The sequence below is a fragment of the Mercurialis annua genome, linkage group LG6 (assembly GCF_937616625.2).
Source record: "Mercurialis annua linkage group LG6, ddMerAnnu1.2, whole genome shotgun sequence".
Lineage (NCBI taxonomy): Eukaryota > Viridiplantae > Streptophyta > Magnoliopsida > Malpighiales > Euphorbiaceae > Mercurialis > Mercurialis annua.
This window is the reverse complement of record NC_065575.1, coordinates 5,562,765-5,587,643: the sequence shown is the minus strand read 5'-3', so window position 1 is coordinate 5,587,643 and position 24,879 is coordinate 5,562,765. Positions and strand designations below refer to the sequence as shown.

The window sequence follows — 24,879 nt, the reverse complement described above, 5'->3', positions numbered from 1 at the left end:
TTTATTCGCTAAGGCTAGTATTAGCAAAATCCGATATATCAAAAGGGTGATCAATTTGTTTGAAAGAGCATCGGGTCAAATGGTGAATTTTGACAAGTCAGAGATGTTTTTTAGCTCAGGCACGCTTCGGCGCCATCGGATAGCAATTGGGGATATTCTAGAGGTGCGGGAAGTTGGGTACTTTCAGAAGTATCTTGGAATGCCCACTTTAATTGGTCGAGCTAGAAAACCGATATTTGCTTTTCTTCAGGATAGACTCCATAAACGGATGGATGGGTGGAAGGAGAAGTATTTGTCTAAAGCCGGGAGAGAAGTTTTGATTAAATCCATTGTCCAATCTATTCCCACCTACATTATGAGCTGCTTTGCGTTGCCCGTCTCTTTCTGTAATGATATGCAGAGATCGACTGCGAGGTTTTACTGGAGTGGATCGGAGAACAAAAGGAAAATATCGTGGATTAGTTGGGACAAGATTTGCAAAGCAAAGAAGTTGGGTGGTTTAGGTTTCAGAAATATTCGAGCTTTTAACTTAGCTATGCTAGCAAAGCAAATTTGGAGACTGCATCAGTTTCCCGATTCTTTGTTCGGGAGAGTATTTCGAGCTAAGTATTACCCTAATTCAGACGTAATTGATGCCCCTAGGAGCAGTAGATCTAGCTATGTTTGGAGAAGTCTTGAAGAGGGGCGATCAGTTCTGAAAGCAGGGTTGGCCTGGCGAATTGGTAATGGATTGTCGGTTCGTGCTCAATGTGATAATTGGATATCTAATGCCAGTTTCATGAGACCGATTGGAGCAACTACATTATCAGATGATAGTCTGGTTGGAGATTTTATTGATGGCGCTAACGGATGTTGGGATGTGGTGAAGATCAGGCAAACATTCTCTGAGACCGATGCCCATAACATATTGCAGCTCCCAATTAGTAAACGTCTTCCCCCGGATAAGTTGTTCTGGCCCCATGACAAGAAGGGCGTTTTCACGGTCAAGTCAGCGTACTATGTGGCGGATAAAATGGTTAGGGGCGATATAGCAGGCCCGTCAAATTCTCAAGGCATCTCAGCTTACTGGAATAACATTTGGAGTTTGGCGATTCCACCAAAAGTGAAACATTTCTTATGGCGTCTTGGGCATAATACCTTACCGTGTAACGTGAATCTGATTAAGAAGCGAGTCATAATCTCTCCCCTCTGCCCTCGATGTAATACTGAAGAGGAAACAGCTTTGCATTGCTTGAAGGATTGCGAAATGGTGAGAGGCCTTTGGTTGGTTTCTCCCATAAACCTGAGAACTGATGGGTTTCGATGTGATTCTATCCCTGATTGGATCTCTCTTATGAGCAACACGTTAAAAAGGGAGGACTTACAATTATTTGTCATGTCGTTGTGGACAATTTGGATGGATAGAAACAATATCGTTTTTGGAAACCATCGCAATCCCACGCCATTATTATTCAACGGTATCCAGTCGATGCTTGCTTCTGGGAACATCTCGAAGCCCAGAATGAATCAACCTCAGGGTAACGGCCAAGCTTGGACTCTCCCCCCCGACGTGGTGGAAGATTAATACAGATGTAGGGTTGACAAGAAACTGTCGATCCTTAGCGCTGTTTGCAGAAATTCACGAGGAGAAGTTATTCGCAGTGGAGTGTCTATATTAAATGGTTGTGTTAATGCAGAAATTGCAGAGATTCAAGCTGTTTTGTTTGGCCTCCGGCTAGTAAGGGAGTTGCAGGTGGATATAATTATTTGTGAAATGGATGCGCTTAACGTTGCGAATAGGCTTCAGAACCCAGCTGAGGCGGAGGATTATTTGCAGGTCATGGTAGAGGACTGCATGGCTGCATGCATGGAGCGTGAAGTTCGGTTTCAATTTGTGAAAAGGTCATGTAACCAAGTAGCTCATGCGTTAGCCAAATGGGGGATTTTCTTTGGTAGAGATTGCGTTATTGACGGAAATGTTCCGTTTCCGGTTAATGAACTTGTAACCATGATTAATTTCTAATAAAGCGCTATCTTGATTCTCAAAAAAAAAAAAAAGACTAATTCAGTTAGAAGCATTGCTGCAATGATACAGTTTTTAAATTTTTTGCATAATTTTTGTTTTTATGAATAAATTTGGCATAAAAATTGATAAAATAAAAATAATAATTCAAATACTGAATTAATGTTTGTTTTCAATATTAGTCTCCTACAGTTATTTAATTCCAGTCAATTATTCTCATAGATTTTTCAAAATCAATACATTTGGTCCAACTAAAAATTAATAAGTTCAAAAAACTATCAAACATTAAAAACAATTCTAACGTTTCTGCCCATTGCATGCAAATTGACGAGGCAAATAGATACTTAAGTCTAAACAATATCAAGTAATTTTAAAACAAATACATTTCTGGCATATTTCTAGCAAGTGCTAGATAACAACCATGCCCAAATTTATAAATAAAACTGACTTAAATCACAATTCTGCAGGACTCATCACAACAAACAGCAATTAGGTGCTAATAATTCAAATGAAAAGAATGACCAGAAAATATGCTTTAATATTTAATTTTTGTCCATATAAAAGAACTGAATAACAAAAAGTTAAATCTCGACCAAAATTCGAAAATTTGTTGTTCATGCGGTAACAATCACAATAACTCTTACCTTTGGAATCTGAAATTCCAGTATTGTAAGCAAACTATCTTTCAAAGGTTTTTTAATGACTAATCACCGTAGCTCCTCATCGCAGTAATTCTAAAATAAGACAACCTTCAAAAGAAGGTCATAGCCCTATGACACGATCCTTATCAACTAGTCCTAAGTCTAACATACGCAGATGGGTTGTTTACTTCTTTAAGAATGGGATAAAAGATTCTCCATCCATATATACTCTCAAAGGTTCCGGAATATCTACACCATCTTCCTTCTGATAGTTCTCGAGGATGCAACAAATTGTCCTCTCTGTTGCGGTGAGGGTAGAGTTCAATAGGTGAACGAATTGCTTTGCCTGCTCATTGCTCTGCAAACAAGATAATGAATTAAGACTTATTACAAGGCTACAAAGTACAATAAAGTTCCCTTTAGCAGCTAATAAATTGCAATATAAGCTAATTTGATTTTTTCTCTCCATGTAGCAAAGTTTTTAAACTAACAAATGAAAAAAGGGAATGAGACTTACCTTCTGCCCATATTGTATGTTTAATTTTCTTGATTGGTAGTCTGTGCAATTTGAACAGGAGACCAACTCTCTATATGCTTTGGAAGCAGGAAACCATGCTTCCAAATCATACTTTTTTGCAGCAGCATCATTCAAAGCACCACTAACTATAGCCACAACTTGGTAGGGGATGTTAAGCTGTTTGCGGAGGGAATAGTGTTAGAACACTTGATGTTTAGTTTATCATGTATATGAGCTTAATAACATGGCATAAATGATGCATTTCCATGTAATCAATCCACTTCGGGTTTTCAAAAAACTATTGTCTGTTTGTCTGAGATCGCATTTACCAAATGCTAAAACTTGCGGCATGTGCCAAATAAATAGCAAGCAGTGTTCAATTGAAACCCATTATGCTTTGTTTAGAAACCAAAATAAAAAAAACAACTAAAAGATTTAACATAATGTAAGCACATTCTAAATTTCCAAGACAAGGATAGCATACCATCTTGTAGAAATCCTCGGAGTTCTTGATCATTTCCTCAAGCCTATCCCAAGAATCGTTGCCATTTGGGCTGGTAATACAAAATTGCTCCACTTTTTCAAATTGATGAACTCGGAAAATTCCCAAAGTATCACGACCATGCGTACCAGCTTCTTTACGGAAACAAGATGAGTATCCAGCATATCTGACAAAACAGTATGAAAGTAGTGAGACTATATAGAATTATAGTTTTATGCTACCGAGACTGAGAATCGCAGCTTAATTACTTGATTGGTAGCTGTGAAGGATGGATCCGATCATCCATATGATATGCACATAGCGCTTGTTCAGCTGTAGCAATTAAATACTTGTCACCTCCTTCACCAGTCACCTATTAAAAACCAGGTCATTTATCCTCACATCTAGGATTAATTGAAGCACAAATAAAAGGCAATTATCATACATGAAAAAGATAGTTTTACGAATGCTGTCATTGTTATGAATTCGCTGAACAATGCAGAACTAGAAAAATAAAGTCAAATAATTTTTAAGACACAATTGATTTTAAGACAGTTCATAATTATGAATTCATAGATAAAAGTAGAACTGATGAAATAAAGTGAAAATTGATTTTTCTTGCCACAATTTTTTCACCTTGTATAGCTCTTCATCGAATTGTGCTAGCTGGGCACATTTTTCCATAATGTCTTTCCTCATTAAAAAGGGAGTCCACTTGACTTTGTATTCCCTCTTCTTCAAAAAATCTAGCGCAAATCTGATCAACTGAACAAATGCAAAACCCGAATCTTGACTCTTGAGTACAAAAAAAATAAACAAAATTTATATCTTTTTTAGTAATTATAAACAAATCCATTGATGTGCAGAAGAAATTAGTAAAATTATTTTTAAAAAAGAAATATTTTCATTAACTGAACAAATGCAAAACCCGAGTCTTGACTCATGAGTACCTCTCTTGGTTTCGGCAACTCCCAGAAGCTCAACAAGCTCAACATGGTTTTTCAAATTAGGCTCCATCCGTTTCTCACCCCAATTACGAGTAACAACATTATCAGCCTGATAAATGTAAGAAATTCAAATTTTTAGGAATAACTAAATAACAGGCATATGAATAAACATAAAAGAAACAAAGCACCGCCACAAAACAGACCTCATCGTTACTAACAGGAACTGAATCATGCACCAGGTTTCCAACTTCTTCCAGTTTCTTAGCCAAAGCTGCCGCCACCTCACGCACTTCTTTTTTCTTTTCATCAGCCAATTCTTTGTTCTCATTCGCAGTTTTAATCAGTTCACTCGCATCCTCCCCTGCCTTTATTTTTTATTTACATCAAAATATGAATAATATTCCATTAAAGCATAACTAATTAACTCAGGAAAAAATATAGTCTCTTACAATTTTCAGTCTAGCAATTTGTTTGTTGATCTTATTAAACTCCTTCTGGAGATTATCGAGCTCAAATTGACCTGATAAAAGCAAATAAGAATTAAACGAACCAAAGCAATGAACAAATTAAAATTAATTAACTAAGAATTGAAAAAGTTAAATGAAGCTAGATTTACGCTTTCTCCTCTCCTTGTCGAGGAGAATGATCTTATCGATGACTTCAACATTAGCAAAACGACAGCGTTGTGATTCGCGGATGAGTTCAGGGTTATGGCCTTTCTCTTCTCTGAACCGGAGCTCAGTTTGGTTAGATTGTACCCCTAAAACCGGATTTACTTTAAACCGCAAAAATTCGTAAAGAACCGGAAAACCGGTTATCCTTCAAAACCGGTCGGTTTCTCCAGATTGAGACCGTCTTCTGTACTGTTTCTGTTTATTAGAAATGGTAGTTATATGAACATTTTCTATACTTAATCTTTAGCAAATATGGATTTGGTTAAAACATTGGTAAAGAAAAAGAGAAGAAGTGAGTTTAGAAGGAAACTAAATGGAAGGAAAGTGGAAATTTGAAGGTGGAAATTTGAAAGTAACGGACAGAGTAGAAGAAAAGAAAATTCGGTTTAGTTTTAATCTAGGCTAATCCTCTGAAAAACCCCTCACCTTTCAATTTCCTTTCATTTGCACCCTCACCTTTCAAAATCCCCAATTTTACCCTAATTTCCACCTTTCACTTTCAATTACACCCTTAAATATTAAATTGACCTATTTTTACTGCAAAAAGTTCAAATTAATACTTTATATTTCAACAAATATTATAAATAGTATCTAATTTAATTAATTTTATGGAATTAAAACGGTTAAATTAAATAAAAGTGAATGTGAAATTTAGTAATTTTTAAAATATTTTTTAGAGAAGATGCTTATAATGTTGAAATTTTAACATTTAGTACTATTTAGAAAATGAGTAAAAATAAAAAATATTGATTTGAAATTTTTTGAGTGAAAAAAACGTCAATTTAATATTTCGAGGGTGCAATTGAAAGTGAAAGGTGATAATTAGGGTAAAATTGGGGATTTTGAAAGGTGAGGGTGCAAACGAAAGGGGGTTGAAAGGTGAGGGGATTTTTAGAGGATTAGCCTTTAATCTAATGTCTATAAGTTAGCTGGTAGTTTTAATGTTTAAAATATTTACCCGAAATTTGAGAGGGTAGGTGTCCCAAAAATAAATTAAAATGGTGTTTTTGTTTGATTTTAAAATAACAAGAGTTTAATTGTTTTATTTTAAAAACACAAAGTTTAATTGTGCCTAAAAAATATAAAAAGGCTGATCTATATTTTTGTAAAAAAATCGAGGATTTTTCTATACATTCTGCAAAGTATAAACAGAAAACGAACAAAGAGTCAACGCGCCCCCTGAACTTGTGACACGAGGTCATCTAATCCAATTTATACTTTTTGAGCAATTAATTCCAATTTTTTTTATTTTTGGGTCAAATAACCCCATTATTGTATTTTTAAAACGCGTAATATACATATCGGAGGTGAGAGATATAAAAAAAATACTTAAATACTTCTATAATTGTTGCGATATAATTATCTTAAATCTATTTTTTGAAAATATAAATTATGAGCTTATTTGACTCAAAAATAAGGAGTTTTGAGGTTTTTTGAATTTTATGCTCGTGTTACAAGTTCAGAAAGCGCGTTGACCCTTTATTCAATAACAAACATATATTATTTGAAATTGAATAATTTCATGAACTCAATTTTTTAATTTCTAATGTTGGAATTTTTTAAAAGAGAGAAAAATAAAAAAATTAAACTTTAATTAGTCATACCAAGTTGCTCTTGTTTTTATTTTATGAAAAACAGTAAAACACTACTAAAGCAGCTTGGAAGACAGACACAGCTCTAATTATTCAGAATGGCGCCTCTTCCGGTGGTTCTCATGGTAACTCAACGATTTACTTATTTTCCAGTTGCTGCTGCTGCTGCTGCTGCTTTTGCTTCGTCGTTTTACTCAACTTGTAATGTCGTTTTCACAGGTAGCAGAAAAACCTAGCATCGCTTTGTCTATTGCTTCTGCACTGTCTCATGGACGAGTAAGAAGTTTCTCTGTTCCACATCTTCATTTTATCAATTATAAAAAGTTTTGTTTCAGTGCTTTGTATTGTATATTTGAGGAGTTTTCATGAGATGAGAGTAGTTATTTTTTTATCATTATTTGAGGAAATTGTAGCGAATATAATAGGATTGAGCTGTCTAGATTTGAATTTATAATTGTTTTAGTAATATATCTTTGCTTGGGATATCTTTAATATTAATGAATTTTTGTTGAACAGAAGAAAATCATAAATGGCAGTGTGAATTTCCTTGAATACTTGGCTGATTTATTTGCGTAAACTTGATAATTGTAATAACTGAATTTTTCAGTTTAGAATGACTCAGAAATATGTTTGTTGGGACTATGCAGTGAACACAGTTAACACTCCTATAGCTGATAAATTGTAGCGATTCCTTAATGGCTACACTTTTTATCTAAGTTAATAAATCAACTGAACTAAGCTTTGATATGCCATGTTAATCGGGGTTGGCTATATGGATTACTTTCTTCCATTCCGCATAATTTGGGCCAATTATTTAGAAAGGAAATTAGAAATTCTTAAGCAGGTAAAAATCTATATATCTTTAATTAGAGTTGGGAAAAACTTTCTGTTCTATAAGGAGAATGGAAACCATCCCTATGTTAGTGTTTTTGAAATTCATATTTTTGGCATATTTTGAGTTTCGTTAATTAGAATTAAAAAAAAATCTGTTCTAAAAGGGGAAAAGTAGCCATCCCAATAATGGTGTTTCTGAAATGCACCTTTTTAACATATTCAGAGTTCAATTTGTGTACTCCCTCTGCATTTTCTTTTATTAATTTGTTATGTTATTTGTGTTTTAGTACTTACCATTACGCATTTACATAGTTCCTCTTGTCTTTTATTTTTTATAAAAAAATTGGGTTGCATCTTTTGAGGTGAAACTCAAATATATCAGTGACTCATAAATAATTTCCTATGCCACAGATGTCCACAAGAAAGAGTAGCACAGAGGTCCATGAATTTGATGGAATATTTCTTGGGTTTCAAGCACATTATAAAGTGACATCAGTTATTGGGCATATTTTCAGGTAAGTATACTCCTTTGTATGGAATGCAATATGTAGGAATAAAGAGAGGTTCAAATAATTGTAAGCTGGCTTTGAGAAAAAGATCAAACATGACAAAAATTTAATGAAGTGACTTAAAAGGTGTCATACCATTGAAGTCGTCTAGAGACGCTTTTTGTCATTCGTGCCTCGTGCACCTTTGCCTTGATACTAAGTTTTCTAGCACATTATAGAGAAACTTAGAAAATGAACTAAGCAACAATACAAAAATTATTTATATATAAGGGTCTATGAAAGAGGGAACGATTTTAAGTTGGTTATCGTCTTTGGAATAGACTAATTAACTTTGGTCTCGCATGATAATTGTCTCATCATTCATGTACGTGTACGCTGGATGAACCAAAAATAGAATCAGACTTATAAGCTAAGTGATTCTTGTCGAAGTGCTTTATGTGATAAGGTGTTGTGAAGATATTGACTTTTCCTTGACCTCTTGATGTCATGTGAAGGAGCTGTAATCTAAATGTAATTGAAAGCGATGATGCTAACAATGGTAAATGTATTCTGTTCTTGAAATGAACTGATGCTCTTATCAGGTAGCAAATCTTTTTGTGGTGGGTAGGTAATGCTCTATATTATGAAGTTTAGTTGTCAAATATAAATCTAGTTAAGTCATCCTGCCTAGTTAACATCGTTGTATAACTTTTATTTATAGATGATCTTAGTATGGTGAAAGAATTCCCGCGTTAAGGTTGGATTTGAAGATTTAACTACGATGACTTGGAAACTATTTCACTTTGTTAATCATGGAGACAGAATTATGGGATTTTGTGGACTAATGCGAAAAACTAACGAACTTGGCGTGGAAGAATGACAAAAGTTGCAAGGTTTAGCTTGGGTTTGAAGAATAAAAGAATTAGGATAGGGAGGGCACCTTGTATCTGTTCTTAATTTTTGATGCCTAATTCTCATGTGGGAATAAAAATTAGGTCATAGAGGTTTCTTAATATTGATCTCTCAGTTTGATCCATCACTATGTTCCTCTTTCCGATTTTTCTTCCTTTTTTTATTCTAGTGTAGATTTTCCACCAAAATATCAGGACTGGGCGACCACTGATCCCATGGACCTTTTTGAAGCTCCAATAGTTAAGAATGAATCAAACCCTAAGGTAAATTTGGCTTATTCTTTCTCTTATGGGTGTGCTTTCATTCTGCTACTATCTGTACTCTTGAAATTTTTGGAAATTTCATATTAAATGTGCTATTATAGAAAAATTTGTTACCTTTAGCAGAATGTTAACTGTAAAATTTTATAAGTTGTGATAATAGTTCCTTCTTTTTCCTTATATATCTGGACATGTGGAATTATATTTTCCAAATGGACAATGTAAAACATCCTCACATATTTGTCCTTATTTACTTAACAAATCAGTATCTATCTCCTTAAGTATGTGCTTATGTTCATTTGATATGTTATAATTGCTGCTGTATTTCACTTTTCATTCTTTATTGTATGATAGACTTTTCCCGTGCAAATTATGGCGGTTGCAGAAGACATAAGTTTATGCTTACTTACTCATTTCCTTAGGAGCCTTTTCATATGTGACTATGCAGTCTATGTTTGTATTAGTTGCTCTTGTCTCGTAGATTTTGGAATAGTTGCTTATGAAATTTATAAATAGTTGCAAAATGCTTGGTTCTGGAAGATTTTGGATTACAATTTGCTTGGAACTAAAATTTGCAGAAGTGGATTAAAAAAGTTTTCATCCTCAGGACATGCGTTATAATATTCTGAGTTGTTTTGAATTATGTGATTTTTGATATTTGGCTGTTAGTACATATGTTGGACATTGACTAAGTCTATCTGTTTTGGAATTAAGGTTCACATTCGTAGACATTTAAGCCAAGAAGCTCGTGGATGTGGCCATTTGGTACTGTGGTTGGATTGTGACCGTGAAGGAGAAAATATATGTTTTGAAGGTAAGTTTAATGGTTTAGAGTTCATCTAAAACCACATTTTATATAATGTTTGTTAAAATCCAAAACTGTAAACTTACTAGTTTACATTTTTGAACAATGTTAAGGGCGGATGAGTCTTAGTGCAATGGTAAGATGTTTTCCTTTAAAAATTGGAGATGAGGGTCAAATCATGGAAATAACTTGGATTGGCCGGAGAACATTGTGTAGTGTTCATATCTACCTCCTATTGTTGGCTTTGGATACCCTTTTATCAATTATAATGGTGCATCCTGATATATTTGAAGGGTATACAGCCTAGTAGAACACTCTGGTAGTTTGAAATTGGTTTTAAGTATCTGTTTCTTTGATTAAATAGTTGTTTGAAAAATAGATTAGCTAATGCTCTGGAAAGAAGTCTCCGTGTTAAATTCAAACTGACAGTTATGCAGTTAAAAAGCATGGAAACAGATTCCGTTTAATCAATTGTAAAGATAAATGAGAATATGCATAACTTTTGATTACAAAAATACTATCCTACGTGATTTAAGTGTAGGTTTCTGAGGGTATATCTAGTGCCACACTTCATTAAATGCTTCCAAATCCTTGCTTACACATATGCCTTGTCGCAATTGGCAGGCAAATTGGTAAGGCTAGTATATAGTTCAACGCCTGCTTTTTCTGAATTTATTCTAAATTAATCGAGATCTCAAAGTTCGTTATTTAAAAAAATTCATAAAATATGTGTTGGTGTTTGTAATTTTACTTTTTTTTTTTGCTAAAAAGTAATTGTAATTGCAGTTATTGAGTGTACTGGTTTACAATTAAATGATCCTAGAAGAAAGATACATCGTGCACGGTTTTCTTCAGTTGCCGAAAAGGACATTTTGAAGGCCATGGACAATCTCGTTCCACCCAACAGAGCTGAGGCGCTGGCTGTAGATGCTCGCCAAGAGATAGATTTAAAAGTTGGTGTTGCATTCACACGATTTCAAACTAGTTTTTTTCAGGGGAAGTATGGGAATCTTGATTCAAGGGTTATCTCGTATGTTCTGCCTCTCTCTCATTTTGCATTTGCTATGCATATTCAACAGAATTATGGTGCATTTTCTTCTCAGTTAGAATTTCTTATGCATCATATCCAGTGTTCATTTGGCATTACAGAATCCAGCAAGCATCATTTATAGGAAATTATGTTGACTGAAAAGTGAATCGGTTAATATTCCTAAAAAATTCGTACATAACCTTTAGTCAATTCAATATGTAATGTCAAACATTCACAAGAAAATATTTTGCCTTAGTGAAGTTGTGTTTGCCCCACATTTCTGAGCTATTGGTTTGTTGTTGTGTATATAATTGAATTAGGCATTCTCTTCTCTTAAGCTAACTTTTGATAATGAATTCTATCTAAGCCTATTTAACGAACCTTTAGTCTTTTCATTACTCAATATCAAGCAAACGATAAAATGATGTGGGGAATTCTTACAGGATAAATCATATTGCTTGCCATTCTTTTTATCAACTTTGGTTGCTCATTGTCAAATCAAAGCCATTTAGAAGGAAAAACTGGGAACTTTACGCAATAACTTCTATGGGAATTGTTTTTCTTATTTTAAAGTGATATCATTCTCATTGATTACATTTTTGATTTCTGAAATTGTATTCTTCAACTTTATCTCCTTCTTTTTCTGACATTTGGTCAAGGTGTTTGTATGAGGCAATGCTTACTTTAGAATTTCTCGCCACATATTCATGTGATTAAAATTTACTTGTTTCCAATAGCTTTTGTTCTCTGAATTAATCGGAATACGTGTATTACTAAATCTGCTTATTTTTATGCAGTTCTCTTCTCACGTAGTTAGCTAATAATGCTTACGAACTGCCTGTTTCAGCTATGGCCCTTGTCAGACTCCCACCCTTGGTTTTTGCGTGCAGCGTTATTTGCAAATTGCCACTTTTAAACCAGAACGATATTGGTCTTTGCAACCTCACTTATTAATTGGTGGCTATGAACTTCAACTAGAATGGGAACGTCGGAGGTTATTTGACTTTGATGTGAGGTGCTCTTTTCCTTAAGTTGGATTAAGTTTACTCTTAGTCATTATCTAAAATGCTAAAAATGTTCATTCTTCTATGGATGGCAGGTTGCCCTGATGTTTCAAAAGCAGGTAGTACAGGATGGAAAATTAGTAGTGACTGACGTATCACACAAACAAGAGACAAAAGGTCGCCCATCTGGATTAAACACAGTGAATCTTCTAAAGGTTAATAAAACTGTGATAAATTGAAATTTGAGATTAGTTACGCTATTTGAATTCCTTATGCTAATATGTTAAAAATAGAATAAGATTTAGGCTTTAAACCTCAAATAGGAAGCAGAATGAAAAAGGAAGATAGGGATAGCCATAGGCATTTCATTTTTTCCTTTGAACGTACATAGAAAATAATTTTTTTATTAAACGTGAAACTGTTGCTTTTATTTAATTAATATTCAAGGTAACTGAATTATTTCCATGAAGGAATATTAAACATTTTGCTACTTTTGTGCATTAATTTTCATTACTTACACTCTCTTCATTGGTTAGAAATGAGAACAGCCATTTATTGTCACCTTTGGTAAATATTTTTAGAACTCAGTTTTATCAGATTTGAACTTTTTAAATGTATATTTAACTAAGCATTTTTGTTTTTCAAATGCTTTCTCAAAAAATTCTTTATCCAACACAACATTCTAGACTACCTTTAATCAGGATTGTTTACTCACTCCTATTATGTTTATGGTTTGACCATGAGATGCTTAGCAGGATAGGCTGGTGAAAAGTAAATAAGAAAGAAAAGGAGGGAGGAGTAAAAATGACATAGTTTAACTGTTGGAAATGGAGAGAGAACAATGATGAATTAAAAATTTACAGCATTGAAAAAATCGATGTTTTGCATGAATGTCTTGCAAGTTGATGAGTCCCTGCTGGCAAAGCTTCTCTGTCAGCAGGAAATAATATTGGTCAAGCCATGATGTGCATTAACAAATAATTTAAAGACAGAAAATTTGAAGGATCCCTTATAGGAAGTCACCTGGTTGCTGCTTGTGCTATAAATGCACGATTATGATGGGATAATTAAGGATAAGTCGGTTCTTAATATGCAGCAACTATGGGAAAACCCTATCTGTTATTGTAGCTCTTCTGGTCGTCTTACTTTGCATTTTCAACAGCTGTTATTTGTCGGACTTTTATACAATTTTAGGGGTTACTCCATTATTTGGCAGTTAAGAAACCACTGAGGGCTGGCAAAAACTGCTTGAGCTTGCACTTTTCTTGAAGAAATTACATAAATTTTTGGCAGATCTTTGTCCATAAAACATTATGCACTTAGTTCATTTCTTTCAAATGAACTTCAATACAAATAAATGAAGTATGGCAGTCTGAAAGCAAAGGGCTATTTTAAGGAGGATTAGCCAGTTAAGGAGGACAGTGTATACTATATATTACTTTTGACCTTATCAAAGAGGATAACTTTTAAATTATTTCTTATGATTATCTATATTTTTATGTCTATTAATATTCATGCATTTTACCTAAATGTGTAAAAGGTTAAGACTGTCTTTTTTTGTGTGTGTATAATGGTGATAAAGTGAATATGATTTCTTAATTTCTTCAGATTGCTTCAAGTGCATTAGGCTTTGGACCTCAAATGGCCATGCAAATAGCTGAACGCTTGTACACTCAGGGATTTATCAGGTTTTTCTCGCTTCCTTTCCCAAATGTGACTACGCTGGTGTCTTGTTACGTTCTTTGCTATTACCATTAGTTTGTTGTTTGTCTTGTCTATGGACAAACATTTCTCTCTTCATTTAAAGTAAATTTGTGATCTTGTTGGGTTGTCTAGTTGCTGTAGACTAGGATTCGAGTTATTATTTGACTATATATTTTTTAGTTGTAAAGCATTCTTAGCTGGCGAGTGATTATAATATCAGCCGGGAATAAACAGTTAATCTGAAGTTGTGAATGCTTTGATTCTCTTCTTCTCTTGAGTTGTACATCTTTGCTTACCTTACCATCTTCTAATTACTTATAAGTGGAAGGGAAAAAGAAAATTTCCTTTTCCAAGCATGGCTCTTACTTAGATTGGTTTTCTTGAGATGGTTTAGATGTGACCCAGGGTCCTTTATTTGAGCAATTTTGGCTGCTTTTACAACCTGATGACAACGGTAACCAAAGGCTGTTGTCTTCCAAAACAAATTAAATTAATGGGCACTTTTCATGAAATTTCGTCTAAACTAGTATTTTCTGTGTATTTGAGGCTTCACTTTTTCATATTTGTGTTCTTTTCTTTTGTTTGGGGGGGTTGTGGGGAAGTAGGGTTTTGTGTGTGTTGTGTGGGGTGGGAGTGAGGTTGTCATTTTGAACATATTCTTACAAGTTTGATGGCCATGTACCACTATCTTACTATGCAATATATAAAGTGTACATGTTGTCTGTTGTTGTTTCCAATATTTTAATTTGCAGTCCCCATCTATTTCGTTATGGATTCTAACAATGCATGATTATTTATGCTGCCTTTTCAGCTATCCACGTACAGAAAGCACAGCCTACCCTTCTTCATTTGACTTCAAAGGCATACTTGGCACATTATCAAACAATTCTGTATGGGGTGGCTGTGTCAAGAGGCTGCTTGTTGAAGGTTGTCATAAACCTCGGTCAGGAACAGATGCCGGTGACCATCCTCCTATTACTCCAATTCGTTTAGCAACTGAAGATATGCTTGGCAATGATGCTTGGAGATTATACCAGTATGTCTGTCAACATTTTATTGGGTCGGTGTCTCCTGACTGCAAGTATGTTAGGTAAAATCTCAATGCTCTATCTTTGTATTTAGAATCTATGCTTAATTTCCTAGCTTAGTTTGGGGTTCCGATGGGGTCAAACATCACTGTGTGACACATCAACATCATTCTATTACTAAATTGATTTTAAATGCTATCTTCTCTGGTTTACTTCTATTTTTTATTGTGTCTTAAAATCTTGAAGATTTCATATTTTTTCTGTTCTGAGTAGTTGATGCTATCAATTATGGTTAGAGAATTTATAAGTTTGATGTTAGTTGTTGTGCTATTTTGCATTTTACAAACTGGAATAAACGTGTCATGCTGTGGCAGATGATACTATGATAGACCTAATTGCACTAGAAATGGATTAACCAAACGTCCAGTTGCACAGGTTACTATAGCTATTACGATGAAGATCAAGTGTGATCGTTTAAGTGTTCACTTTTAACACTATTTTGCACTTTTCCGAACTGTAGTTGTGGAATATAAATCCCATACCAATAGGAACCAAATAGGAAGAATTGTTTCTGTCATGGAAATACAGATGAAATATGTCAAATAGTCGGCCACTTTGAACATCTATTTAGTATTTCGTTTTGTAAAATGAGTGGATTAAGCAAGTATAATGCTGATTTCTGTTAGTTTAATGATTAAATAATTTATTTTGCTAATGTCACTTTATGGTTTGACACTTCGAATGCATTTTAGGACAAAGGTGGAATTTTCAGTTGGTGGAGAGTTCTTCCACTGTATAGGGCTACGTGTTACAGTAGAAGGATTTACATCTGTTTTGCCATGGTTGGCAGTAACTGAGAAGAATCTTCCTCAGTTTGTGAAAGGGGAGAAGATAGAAGTTTCAAAGGTGGAGCTATTTGAGGTACTGTTTTGATTTCCATATTTTAATTGTCTTCAGATTTATAACTAATTGCTCACCTTAAAGTAAGATTTTATGATCATTTAATAATTAATTTTAAAATTATAAATTAGTAAAAGTTAACAATCCAATTGAAATAAGGAACAAATGAATTTAATTGAAACAAGATAATTAAAAAAACAATTTACTAATAATTTAATAAATAAAGTAAATTGTAGAATTTGAATACTAAATTTATTTAATAATCTCAATTAAATTAGTGTTTTCATTTAAATTATATTACTCTTACCTAGACCAAATATATTGCTCTATCGTCATTATTAAGCCAAATCTATAAATCACTGTTAAATAAAAAAACCTTGCTTTTTTCTCATCAAAACATGCGTGTGTTTCTTTCTCACTGGCATTTTTATCTTATTCAAATTAACATCCTAAAGATATTTTCATATAGATTTATATACATCCTATCATTGGGTTTACTGTCTAATGCATCCTGAAAAAAAAGTTCCTGAGAATTCAGAGATATTGAACTTTAATCTATGATATGGATGTTTACAATTACTAAATTTATGGACAATTTCCAGTCATGTAAGATCTGGTTACAAGGCTGTAAGCATAGATATAATAAAGAAACAATCGCATTGATATTGTAATAATCTTGTAATGATCTTAAAATTATGAGGTTTCTAAATATTAACTCAAAAATCACTATAAAGAACAACATTAAATCATTGCAAGAAATCAGTAGAAACATGAAACAAAATTAGTTCCCATTTTGTTCAAAAAAATTTTAACGTCTCATGATTCTTGTCTTGACATCATGCTGATTAATTATGTTATTATTTTGAAGTTTAAGGAAAGACTTCATTTAAAGAAAGAAAAGTTAATTAATCTACGAGTTGTGCTGATTGTAGTGAAACTTTAAGATTGGTTGGACTTACTAATGAATAATGATAGTGCTAGCTAATTATTAAGAGAGTTGAAAAAGTATTTCCAAACCTATTACTACGGATTCTCTAACTCTAATTCTATGAAACTATAGACTTGTTCAACTTGTCTTTGAAATACACATTGATTGGAAAACAATATGATTATTCAATTATGCAATGGAGGCAAGTTACTTCCATTTCTATTTACTATTGGAGCAACAATACAAATATCGTATCAGTACAAAATAATACTTGTGTTTGGTGATACATTATCAGCTTAATGTATTCTAACTGCGAGCGCATTTCCTTCACTATTGAATTATTTCTTAAAAAATCAGTTAATGTATAGTTTCAAATAAACATAAATTTATAGGTTGATTAATCACCCGAGAGTCTGAGACTATTTTGTTTACAAGTTCATGAGCTAAGTGCAAATCACACAAAGTAAGTTATCAAATTTTATTCCTTACTTGACTGTACCTAAATATGAATCAAATGAATAGTTTTCATTTGCTATACTTTACATGGAGATATGTTTTCGAGAATGCTAACTTTGTCTTGATCAGTCGAGCCTTTGTTATCCTTGCTTAGACTCTCTTCTTGACATTGTAACTTAAATGTTCCACTGGTTTCGCAATCTAAATTTAATATGGCCTAACCATCACAAATGCTCCTGTTCGAACTTCAACATATGCTACTTTGATATCGAACAGATCCTGATGTTTACCTTCTTGTCCATATATAATAATTAAAGCTCGAGTGGTAGAGGAAATTCGACATTTAAGATTAATATAGAAAGTAGTAGGTGCAGGATATATAGATCAATTAGGATCTGAGTTAGCTGAGATTTTAGCATTAGAAGACTGAGAATATCAAGGCTAGAGAGCTTGACAAATTTGAGGCTGCAGCTATGATGGTTTAATTTGAGACCTCTCCCAAAATTGCATTCTTTAACTGATATGTTTCATTTTTCGACCACGCACGCATCAATAGTCAGTTGAATATGTCCTTCATGAACAATTTCATTTGCTTTTTCTAAGGTCATATACATTTATAAAAAAACCCCTCTTATGTGAAGCATGGCCTTCAAACTACTCTTCTCGGTAAAAGTATAAATTAAATTGACAGATAATGATCCTCTATACCAAAGCTTAAGGGCATAATTTAAACTCTCAGCCTATACCTAGTACCTTAAAAATGGCATAATATAACAAGTTTAATGCCTCCTTGGTTTAGTAAATTAAAATTTTGATCTGTAAAGGTCATATTCTCTCCACGTCTCTATTTTAAATAGCTCACATAATCTCGGATGTCCTAATCCTTCAAGTATTTGTATTTGTTTAATACGTTACAAGAAAGGAAATGTTGTTAAGGAAGAACAGTACATTTTGGAGAATTAGTAATAAGCCCCAAAACTGATATGGATATTATTTATTTTCACCATGTGGTGGAATATTGGATTTCAAACCTCTCGAAAGTGTGGTCACGTGAATTGATTTTTGTGGTGTACTTGTATTTTGGTGATAATTTATGTCTATTTAAACAATGTAGGGCGAAACTACTCCCCCAGATAACCTTACTGAAAGTGAGCTTATTTCTTTGATGGAGAAGAATGGAATAGGTACAGATGCATCAATATCTGTACATATTAACAACATATGCGAACGCAACTATGTGCAGGTACATTGTTGTCTCTACTGATACCTGCATCATTTCTTCCCTTTTCATTATATTTTTATGATAATGTTTTGAAAATTCTTCCTTGTTTCTTATTTTGTAAAGAAACATTTATTGGTAAAAGAAAATGAAGGCGGTATATGTTATATATATGATACAACTTGGAACACGGTCTGTTATCATTTGTGTAATTCGTTTCCATTTATTTTTTGTTCCCATTTTTGGGTTGGCTTTACCTTTACAGGTACAAGCTGGCAGGAGGCTGGTTCCAACTACCTTAGGCATCAGCCTTATAAGAGGCTATCAGTGTATTGATCCGGATCTCTGCTTACCAGATATTCGTAGTTTCATTGAGCAGCAGATCACGCTTGTTGCCAAGGGCCAGGCAGATCATTCTCAAATTGTGCAACATGTGCTACAACAATTCAAACAAAAATTCGCTTACTTTGTTAAGCAGGTCAGATAGAATCTATTTTTTAATTATTTTTGGGTCAATGAACCAAGAGAATTATATTAATAAAACGCCAAAGTACAACTAAAGGGAAGAACCGACATTATATTCAACGGGCTATGCAATTCTCAATATGTCTATACTGAAATTTGGCTAAAACTGAAAATCTTGTAGACTCTCTTTCTTAATTTATACTACATGCATCCTGTAAATTTGATGTTTTGGACTTCAATTCATATAATTCCTTATGCTCACCGGACTAGCTTTGCTTGATACGGGGGTGGCACTCATACAAGTAGTCAACCGAAAATCATATGTTAGCTGGTAACATTTCCTACAGTTATCAGATCAGATAATTTATGTTTAATGAAGGTAGAATTCTTGATCATTATAACAACTGAATATTGCGCAAGTCAACAGGAGTTACATATGATCTAAGGTACTAATTATTATAAAGCACAAAACAAGACAAAGCAGCATTAGATACCATTTAAAATTTTCGGTTAATTCTCACAGAATTACTTACCAGTGCAATTGCGGTCATAACCAACATGGAACTAGTTAGCTAGGCTCTTGCTTTCATTTTTTTAAAGTTTCCACTGTTGTATTAATCTGTCAGCCAAACATTTCAATAAATTGCATTTCAAGTAGTAGTTCTTGCCCGATATTCTGCTACAAATACTGCACATACTGATTGCTCACGATCATCATAAGATGTGTGAAACCATCAAGCTTGCTTTTTCCGTTCATTTTAAGTTCTTATGAAGCATTATAATATCCAATGTAGTGAGATACATTGGCGAACTAAAAGGGTAGCTTACTCTTAAGTAAAGTGAAATTGAGGCCAAGTATAGTGCACTGAATCACCACCTATTTATTATAGTAGTTACTTGACATGAGTAATGTTTAATGTCTTCTAGACATATGTATCTGTGATATTATTTGATAAAGGTTGTTTTACTATTTTCTTTAGTGTCTCACTTTGTTGATATGTTTATGCAGTCATCTTCTGGCATGTCATTGATGAAAATAATTAGAAACTAGTTTCATTGAATTGCCCTATAGTTCTATTGTTTTGCAGAAAATATTATAAAATAATTTTCAAGTATCCATTTGGCTGCAAACAAAGGATTTCTCTGCTTTAATTGTGCTTTCACATTTGATTCCTACAATTTCATTGAAGCTGCTTTCTTTGGAAATATAGCAGATCGTTTCATTTTTGCTGAGTAGGCTGCTTTCTTCTTTTTCTGCATGTAGATTGACAACATGGATGCATTATTTGAAGCACAGTTCTCTCAGCTTGTAGACTCGGGACGTGCTCTAAGTAAATGTGGTAAATGCCTGAGGTACATGAAGTACATATCAACCCAACCGCCTCGGTTATATTGCGGTACATGTGAAGAGGTTCACTACCTTCCTCAAAAGGGAACAATCAAGGTACTTCTTTCTCTCAGCTGAACGTTCAATTTGTATCCATCAAACACGGCAGACATTTACACATATTCTATTAAATATACTGTTTCGCTGCTTCAGTTTCCGCACTACATAGATTGTACCTCAAGCCCATTCTTAACATAATGTAAATACTTTAGTAACTAGCCAAATAAATGAAACTTATTTTGTAACAATATTTCAACTTGTGAATTTTGCAGCTATACAAGGAATTAACATGCCCATTGGATAATTATGAGCTGTTGATATTCTCCCTGGCTGGACCAGAAGGCAAATCGTTCCCATTATGCCCCTACTGCTATAATAGCCCTCCTTTTGAAGGTATAGATACACTTTTTGGGGCAACTAAAACTGGTAATTTTGGCAAATTAGGCAAAGGAGCCGGCATGCCTTGCTTCCTTTGTCCACACCCAACCTGCAAACACTCTTTGATATCCCAAGGAGTTTGTGCCTGCCCAGAATGCAGCGGAACGCTTGTTTTAGACCCGGTTAGTGCTCCGAAATGGAGACTTTATTGCAACATGTGTAATTGTCTTGTCCTACTCCCTCAAGGCGCCCATCGTATAGCCACTACCCGAGAACGATGTATTGAATGTGATTCAACAATCATTGAAGTCGACTTCAATAAGAACACTACACCCTTGGAGGATGGGGCCACATTGCATAGCGGTTGCATTCTATGCGATGAGCTACTTCATTCACTTGTTGAGGTGAAGCACGGGAAGTCGTTTTTTAAACGGACGGGCGGCAGAGGAAGAGGAAAAGGTGGGCGAGGTAGGGGAAGAGGTGGGCGAGGCAGGGGAAGAGGTGATCCCAAAATGAGCTTTAGGGATTTTTGAGTGGTTGCTACTTTTGTATTGAGTTTTTTGTTTTTCGATTGTGTTGGGTATGAATCAAGTTTAATTAGGATTAAACTTTAAATTTCTTGTCTTTTATAATTTGAATTTTGTTAAGCATCGGTTGATATATAGATCGTTATATGTCAGTTTTTTTTTATTATAAGAATGTCAAAAATACAAATATTTACAAAAACATGATTTGCATAAAGAAGTTGGACATCATCATTTCAAATTGGCACCAGACATTATTTGCATTAAGGATATAAAAAAATTGAAATTGTTACTATGTGATGAATTTTAAGAGTTGAATATATATTAATAATTAAAGTTTTTAAGTGCTGAATATATATTAATAATTAAAGTTTTTAAGTGCTGAATGTTATTATCCATATGATATCTTTCAAACCTTTTCAATAAAATTTATTTTTTGAATTTGTTAGAACTTTGGACTCGCTTGGTTCGTTTTATAGCAATTCCTGAAAAGTAACTTTTCGGGAAGTGTAGTTCCTGGAAAGTTAACTTTTCAGAAAGTTTGATAAATGTTATTTGTTTTAATTTTTATTTTTCAAAATTAATTTTAATATAATATACTATATTTTTAACTAAAAAGACATAAATGTCCTTTGATAATTTTTATATTGTTAAACAAATAATTTTAATTTAAAAATCGTGCAATAAATAATTTAATTTTTGCTTATTATCTCTTATTTTACGATTCAAGTACTATTTAGAAGAGTTTTTAAATATTAAAATTTGAAAATTATATTTTTTATTTGATTTTACATAATATAAAATATTTAATAAAAATATTTACTTATTATAAATAACAATTATAAAATAATATAAGTATATTTTTTAAAATAAATAAAAATATTTTTATATAAATTTTAAAAGAAAAAAATAGAATTAAAGTTAAATTAGGAAAAACCAACAAAAGTGATAGAGAAGTTCTACTTTCTTGGATTTTGCTAGGAAAGTTACTTCCCTAGTCAAAAGGAAGTCAAACATCCAACTTCCCGGGAAGTAAAATGTAAAAATTAATCCAAGCAAAAAAAATTTGATACTTCCCGGAAAATACAACTTCCCTATTCTATTTACCCCCAACCGCAATGTCTTTAAGTTAAATATTTTGACTTTTTGTACTGATTTTTGACTTTTTTTTTTTGCCAAAGATAGAGTACGACTCTTATAATCTCATTTTGTTAGTAGTTAGTTATGGAGATAGTGATCGACCATGACCTTTTAATGCACTTATAGACGCTTTAATCATCTAGGCTAGGTCCACACTGGCGTGATTTTTGACTTGATCGATAGAATTGAGTAGAAATTATATTTTATTATTAAATGCTACTTAGTAAAAACAAATATTCAAAATTTTAATTGAAGTCATTAAATTGGTTAACAAACACCTATCTCATCATCTATGTGAACAAAGATTTTAACACAAAAAATATAGCATTTACTCTGAATTTAGACCTTTCTAATAAACTTTTAAATTTTCCATGATATAACTTACAATTAATTTAGTTTATTCAATTAAATCCAAAATCATTTTATATCAAAATTATTAATTCTTTTATCGAAAATAGTGTATTCTTCATATTATTTATTTATATATTTAAATGACTTATACTCTTACTCTATTAATAAAAAATTATGAATAATATATAAAAGAAGTTCTTAATCTTTATACACTATTAATAATATCAACTCAATAATGAAGTTAAATTTTATTTATATGTTTAAATAAAAATAAGCATTAAAATTTTAAAATTAAGTATTAAATTAGGCCATGAAACACCCTCTAACTTATTATTTTAACCTTTTGCCCCTCTCCCTGTAAACAGCAGGCTTCTGTCCGAAACTTTCTTCAACACTTACCGGTCACCGCAATAAGGTATGTCAGCATCTTTTTGCTTCCTTGATTTGATCCCATTGGATTTTAGTGTGTAAAGGATACCATATAGTTCAATTTTGATTGGCTGATTGAAAGCTATAATTTTTTTTTCTTCAAATTAGCCTCAAATTGTTGAAGTTGCATATTTTGATAGCACGTACACTTCATTCGATCAATGTGTCCCGTTTCGGATACTTGACGTTTGGACACAATTTTTATATAAAAAACCTTAAAATAACACCTCTTTATTCAATCGACTTGTCCTGTTTCGGATACTGGACGTTCAGAAGACATTATTAAAGTTCAATTTTTATATGGGAAAATCATAAAATAACGCGGCTTCGGACATTTGATGTTTCGGATATGGGGCTTGCATACTGCAATTAACTTTGTCCTTTTTAGATTTATTCTAATTTTGTATACTTTAATATATTCACTGCAGGATTGAAGTTATGAACTGGATTCAGCATAAACTGTATCTCTATAATGTCACATTTGGTCTCTACATGTTGGATTGGTGGGAGCGTTGCCTTTTCAGTATCCTTTAGTCCTTTTGATTTGGATTTTATAATTTGACTTATTTGTTTCTGTATGGTGATGCAATTATTATGTCTCGGATAGGTTTTTAATTGTTAATGTGATTTCATTCTGAAAAGTTGCACAAATACTAATGGGTTATTTTGTACGGACACGGATATGGGAAAAGTGACACATCGTAATAATGTTATTTGAAGGTTTTCCATGTTAAAAATGAAGTTTCGTGTCCAAAACGCCAAGTTTCCCGACACGTTTTTAAAATGGAAATCGTTGATCGAATGAAGTGTCCGTGCTGCAATGTAATGGAAAAAGCCTACCAATAGAAGTTTGGAGGAAAATTGCTAAGCTACTTGACATGTCATGTGGAATTAAAGAAATAATTATCTATACAAATTGTGCATATTTGAGTTCCTGAATTAGTGCAGACACTTTGATGATTGTTCTGATGTGGTTCATTCTCTACAATGGATCGAGATACTTGACTGAGGTTGGCAAGAGGTAGGAAGGAAATTTTTTGTGTTTGAGTTGGTATCATCGGAATGTGGAATTCAGAATGCATATACGATTTATCAACTTTGAGACTTTCTTTTAAAGAACTGTACATGATTCAGCAAAAATGTGAAACTTCCCTGTTCGAATACCATGTCGTTATACTGATAGTTTAGAAAGAATGGAGGTCAGGAAAAAAAAGAACAATTAGAAAAACTCCATCTCTAGCTCAATTAGGAATTAAGTAGTAAAAGTCAAAAAGGATAGAACTTACTGTAGATCCTGACTTCCTTTTATTACTCAGTCAATACATTCACATGGTATCGGCTATCTTCCACATGTACGCGTTGGTGATAATATGTGAATAGCCTCCTCTTGTTTGTTTTTGCTTGAAGATGGCCTTTCTTTATCTTATTGTTCCTTGTAGCTAAGCTAAAATAAGGAATGAGTTATTTTTTTTGTTTCAAAGTTAGCTATGTTGAAAGAGATCATTATTTCTTTAATTTTTGTTTGGTGCTATTGGGGCTCTAGCTATTAGGCATTTTTTACATTTGTTTGTGTTTCTTTCCTTGCTCCATACCGTGTTAGCTAAATCTTCTCCACTCGATTTTCTTTATTGATTATGCCCCGTCTTTCCTGCTACACAGTTTCTCAATGTTATGATATCCCTTTGTTTGGTACTATTAGCAATGTTATACGCATTTGGTAAAATTGAGCCTTGAATTGTTCATCTTATTAAGCATTACTAGGATTAAAGAATTCAATTTATTC

General features: G+C 33.2%; 2 protein-coding genes across 4 annotated transcripts; one reads left to right on the top strand and one right to left on the bottom strand.

Annotated features, from left to right (window-relative positions):
* Positions 1-2,520: 2,520 nt before the first annotated feature.
* LOC126687479 (serine--tRNA ligase-like) lies at positions 2,521-5,971 on the bottom strand. Its single transcript, XM_050382041.1, has 10 exons — positions 5,949-5,971; positions 5,205-5,407; positions 5,038-5,108; positions 4,792-4,953; positions 4,565-4,697; positions 4,278-4,429; positions 3,911-4,014; positions 3,645-3,828; positions 3,161-3,337; positions 2,521-3,001 (listed from the first exon to the last, which is right to left on the bottom strand). The coding sequence occupies exons 1-10, from the start codon at positions 5,969-5,971 to the stop codon at positions 2,828-2,830; spliced, it is 1,383 nt and encodes a 460-aa protein (XP_050237998.1). The 3' UTR covers positions 2,521-2,827.
* A 902-nt stretch (positions 5,972-6,873) lies between these two features.
* On the top strand, positions 6,874-21,342 carry LOC126686394 (DNA topoisomerase 3-beta). Of its 3 annotated transcripts, XM_050380433.1 has the most exons (15): positions 6,874-6,979; positions 7,074-7,130; positions 8,100-8,203; positions 9,258-9,351; positions 10,063-10,162; positions 10,940-11,183; positions 12,031-12,193; positions 12,283-12,402; positions 13,796-13,875; positions 14,703-14,981; positions 15,672-15,840; positions 18,318-18,446; positions 18,688-18,900; positions 20,152-20,331; positions 20,547-21,342. In XM_050380433.1, exons 1-15 carry the CDS (start codon positions 6,953-6,955, stop codon positions 21,183-21,185), a joined length of 2,598 nt encoding a protein of 865 aa, XP_050236390.1. In that variant the 5' UTR covers positions 6,874-6,952; the 3' UTR covers positions 21,186-21,342. The 3 variants fall into 3 exon arrangements, with proteins under 3 accessions (XP_050236390.1, XP_050236391.1, XP_050236392.1); XM_050380434.2 differs by lacking the exons at positions 6,874-6,979; positions 7,074-7,130 and having other exon boundaries at positions 8,112-8,203; positions 9,263-9,351; XM_050380435.1 differs by lacking the exons at positions 6,874-6,979; positions 7,074-7,130; positions 8,100-8,203; positions 9,258-9,351; positions 10,063-10,162 and adding an exon at positions 10,695-10,785.
* Positions 21,343-24,879: the final 3,537 nt, after the last annotated feature.

Coding starts and splice junctions, on each gene's coding strand:
- LOC126687479 (XM_050382041.1), bottom strand. CDS start 5,971: ATGTTAAAATTTCAACATTATAA. Junction 5,408..5,948: donor TTAAAATTTCAACATTATAA/GCATCTTCTCTA, acceptor CCGGTTTTGAAG/GATAACCGGTTTTCCGGTTC. Junction 5,109..5,204: donor CGACAAGGAGAGGAGAAAGC/GTAAATCTAGCT, acceptor TGCTTTTATCAG/GTCAATTTGAGCTCGATAAT.
- LOC126686394 (XM_050380433.1), top strand. CDS start 6,953: ATGGCGCCTCTTCCGGTGGTTCTCATG. Junction 11,184..12,030: donor CTTGATTCAAGGGTTATCTC/GTATGTTCTGCC, acceptor TGCCTGTTTCAG/CTATGGCCCTTGTCAGACTC. Junction 18,901..20,151: donor TCGCTTACTTTGTTAAGCAG/GTCAGATAGAAT, acceptor TTCTGCATGTAG/ATTGACAACATGGATGCATT.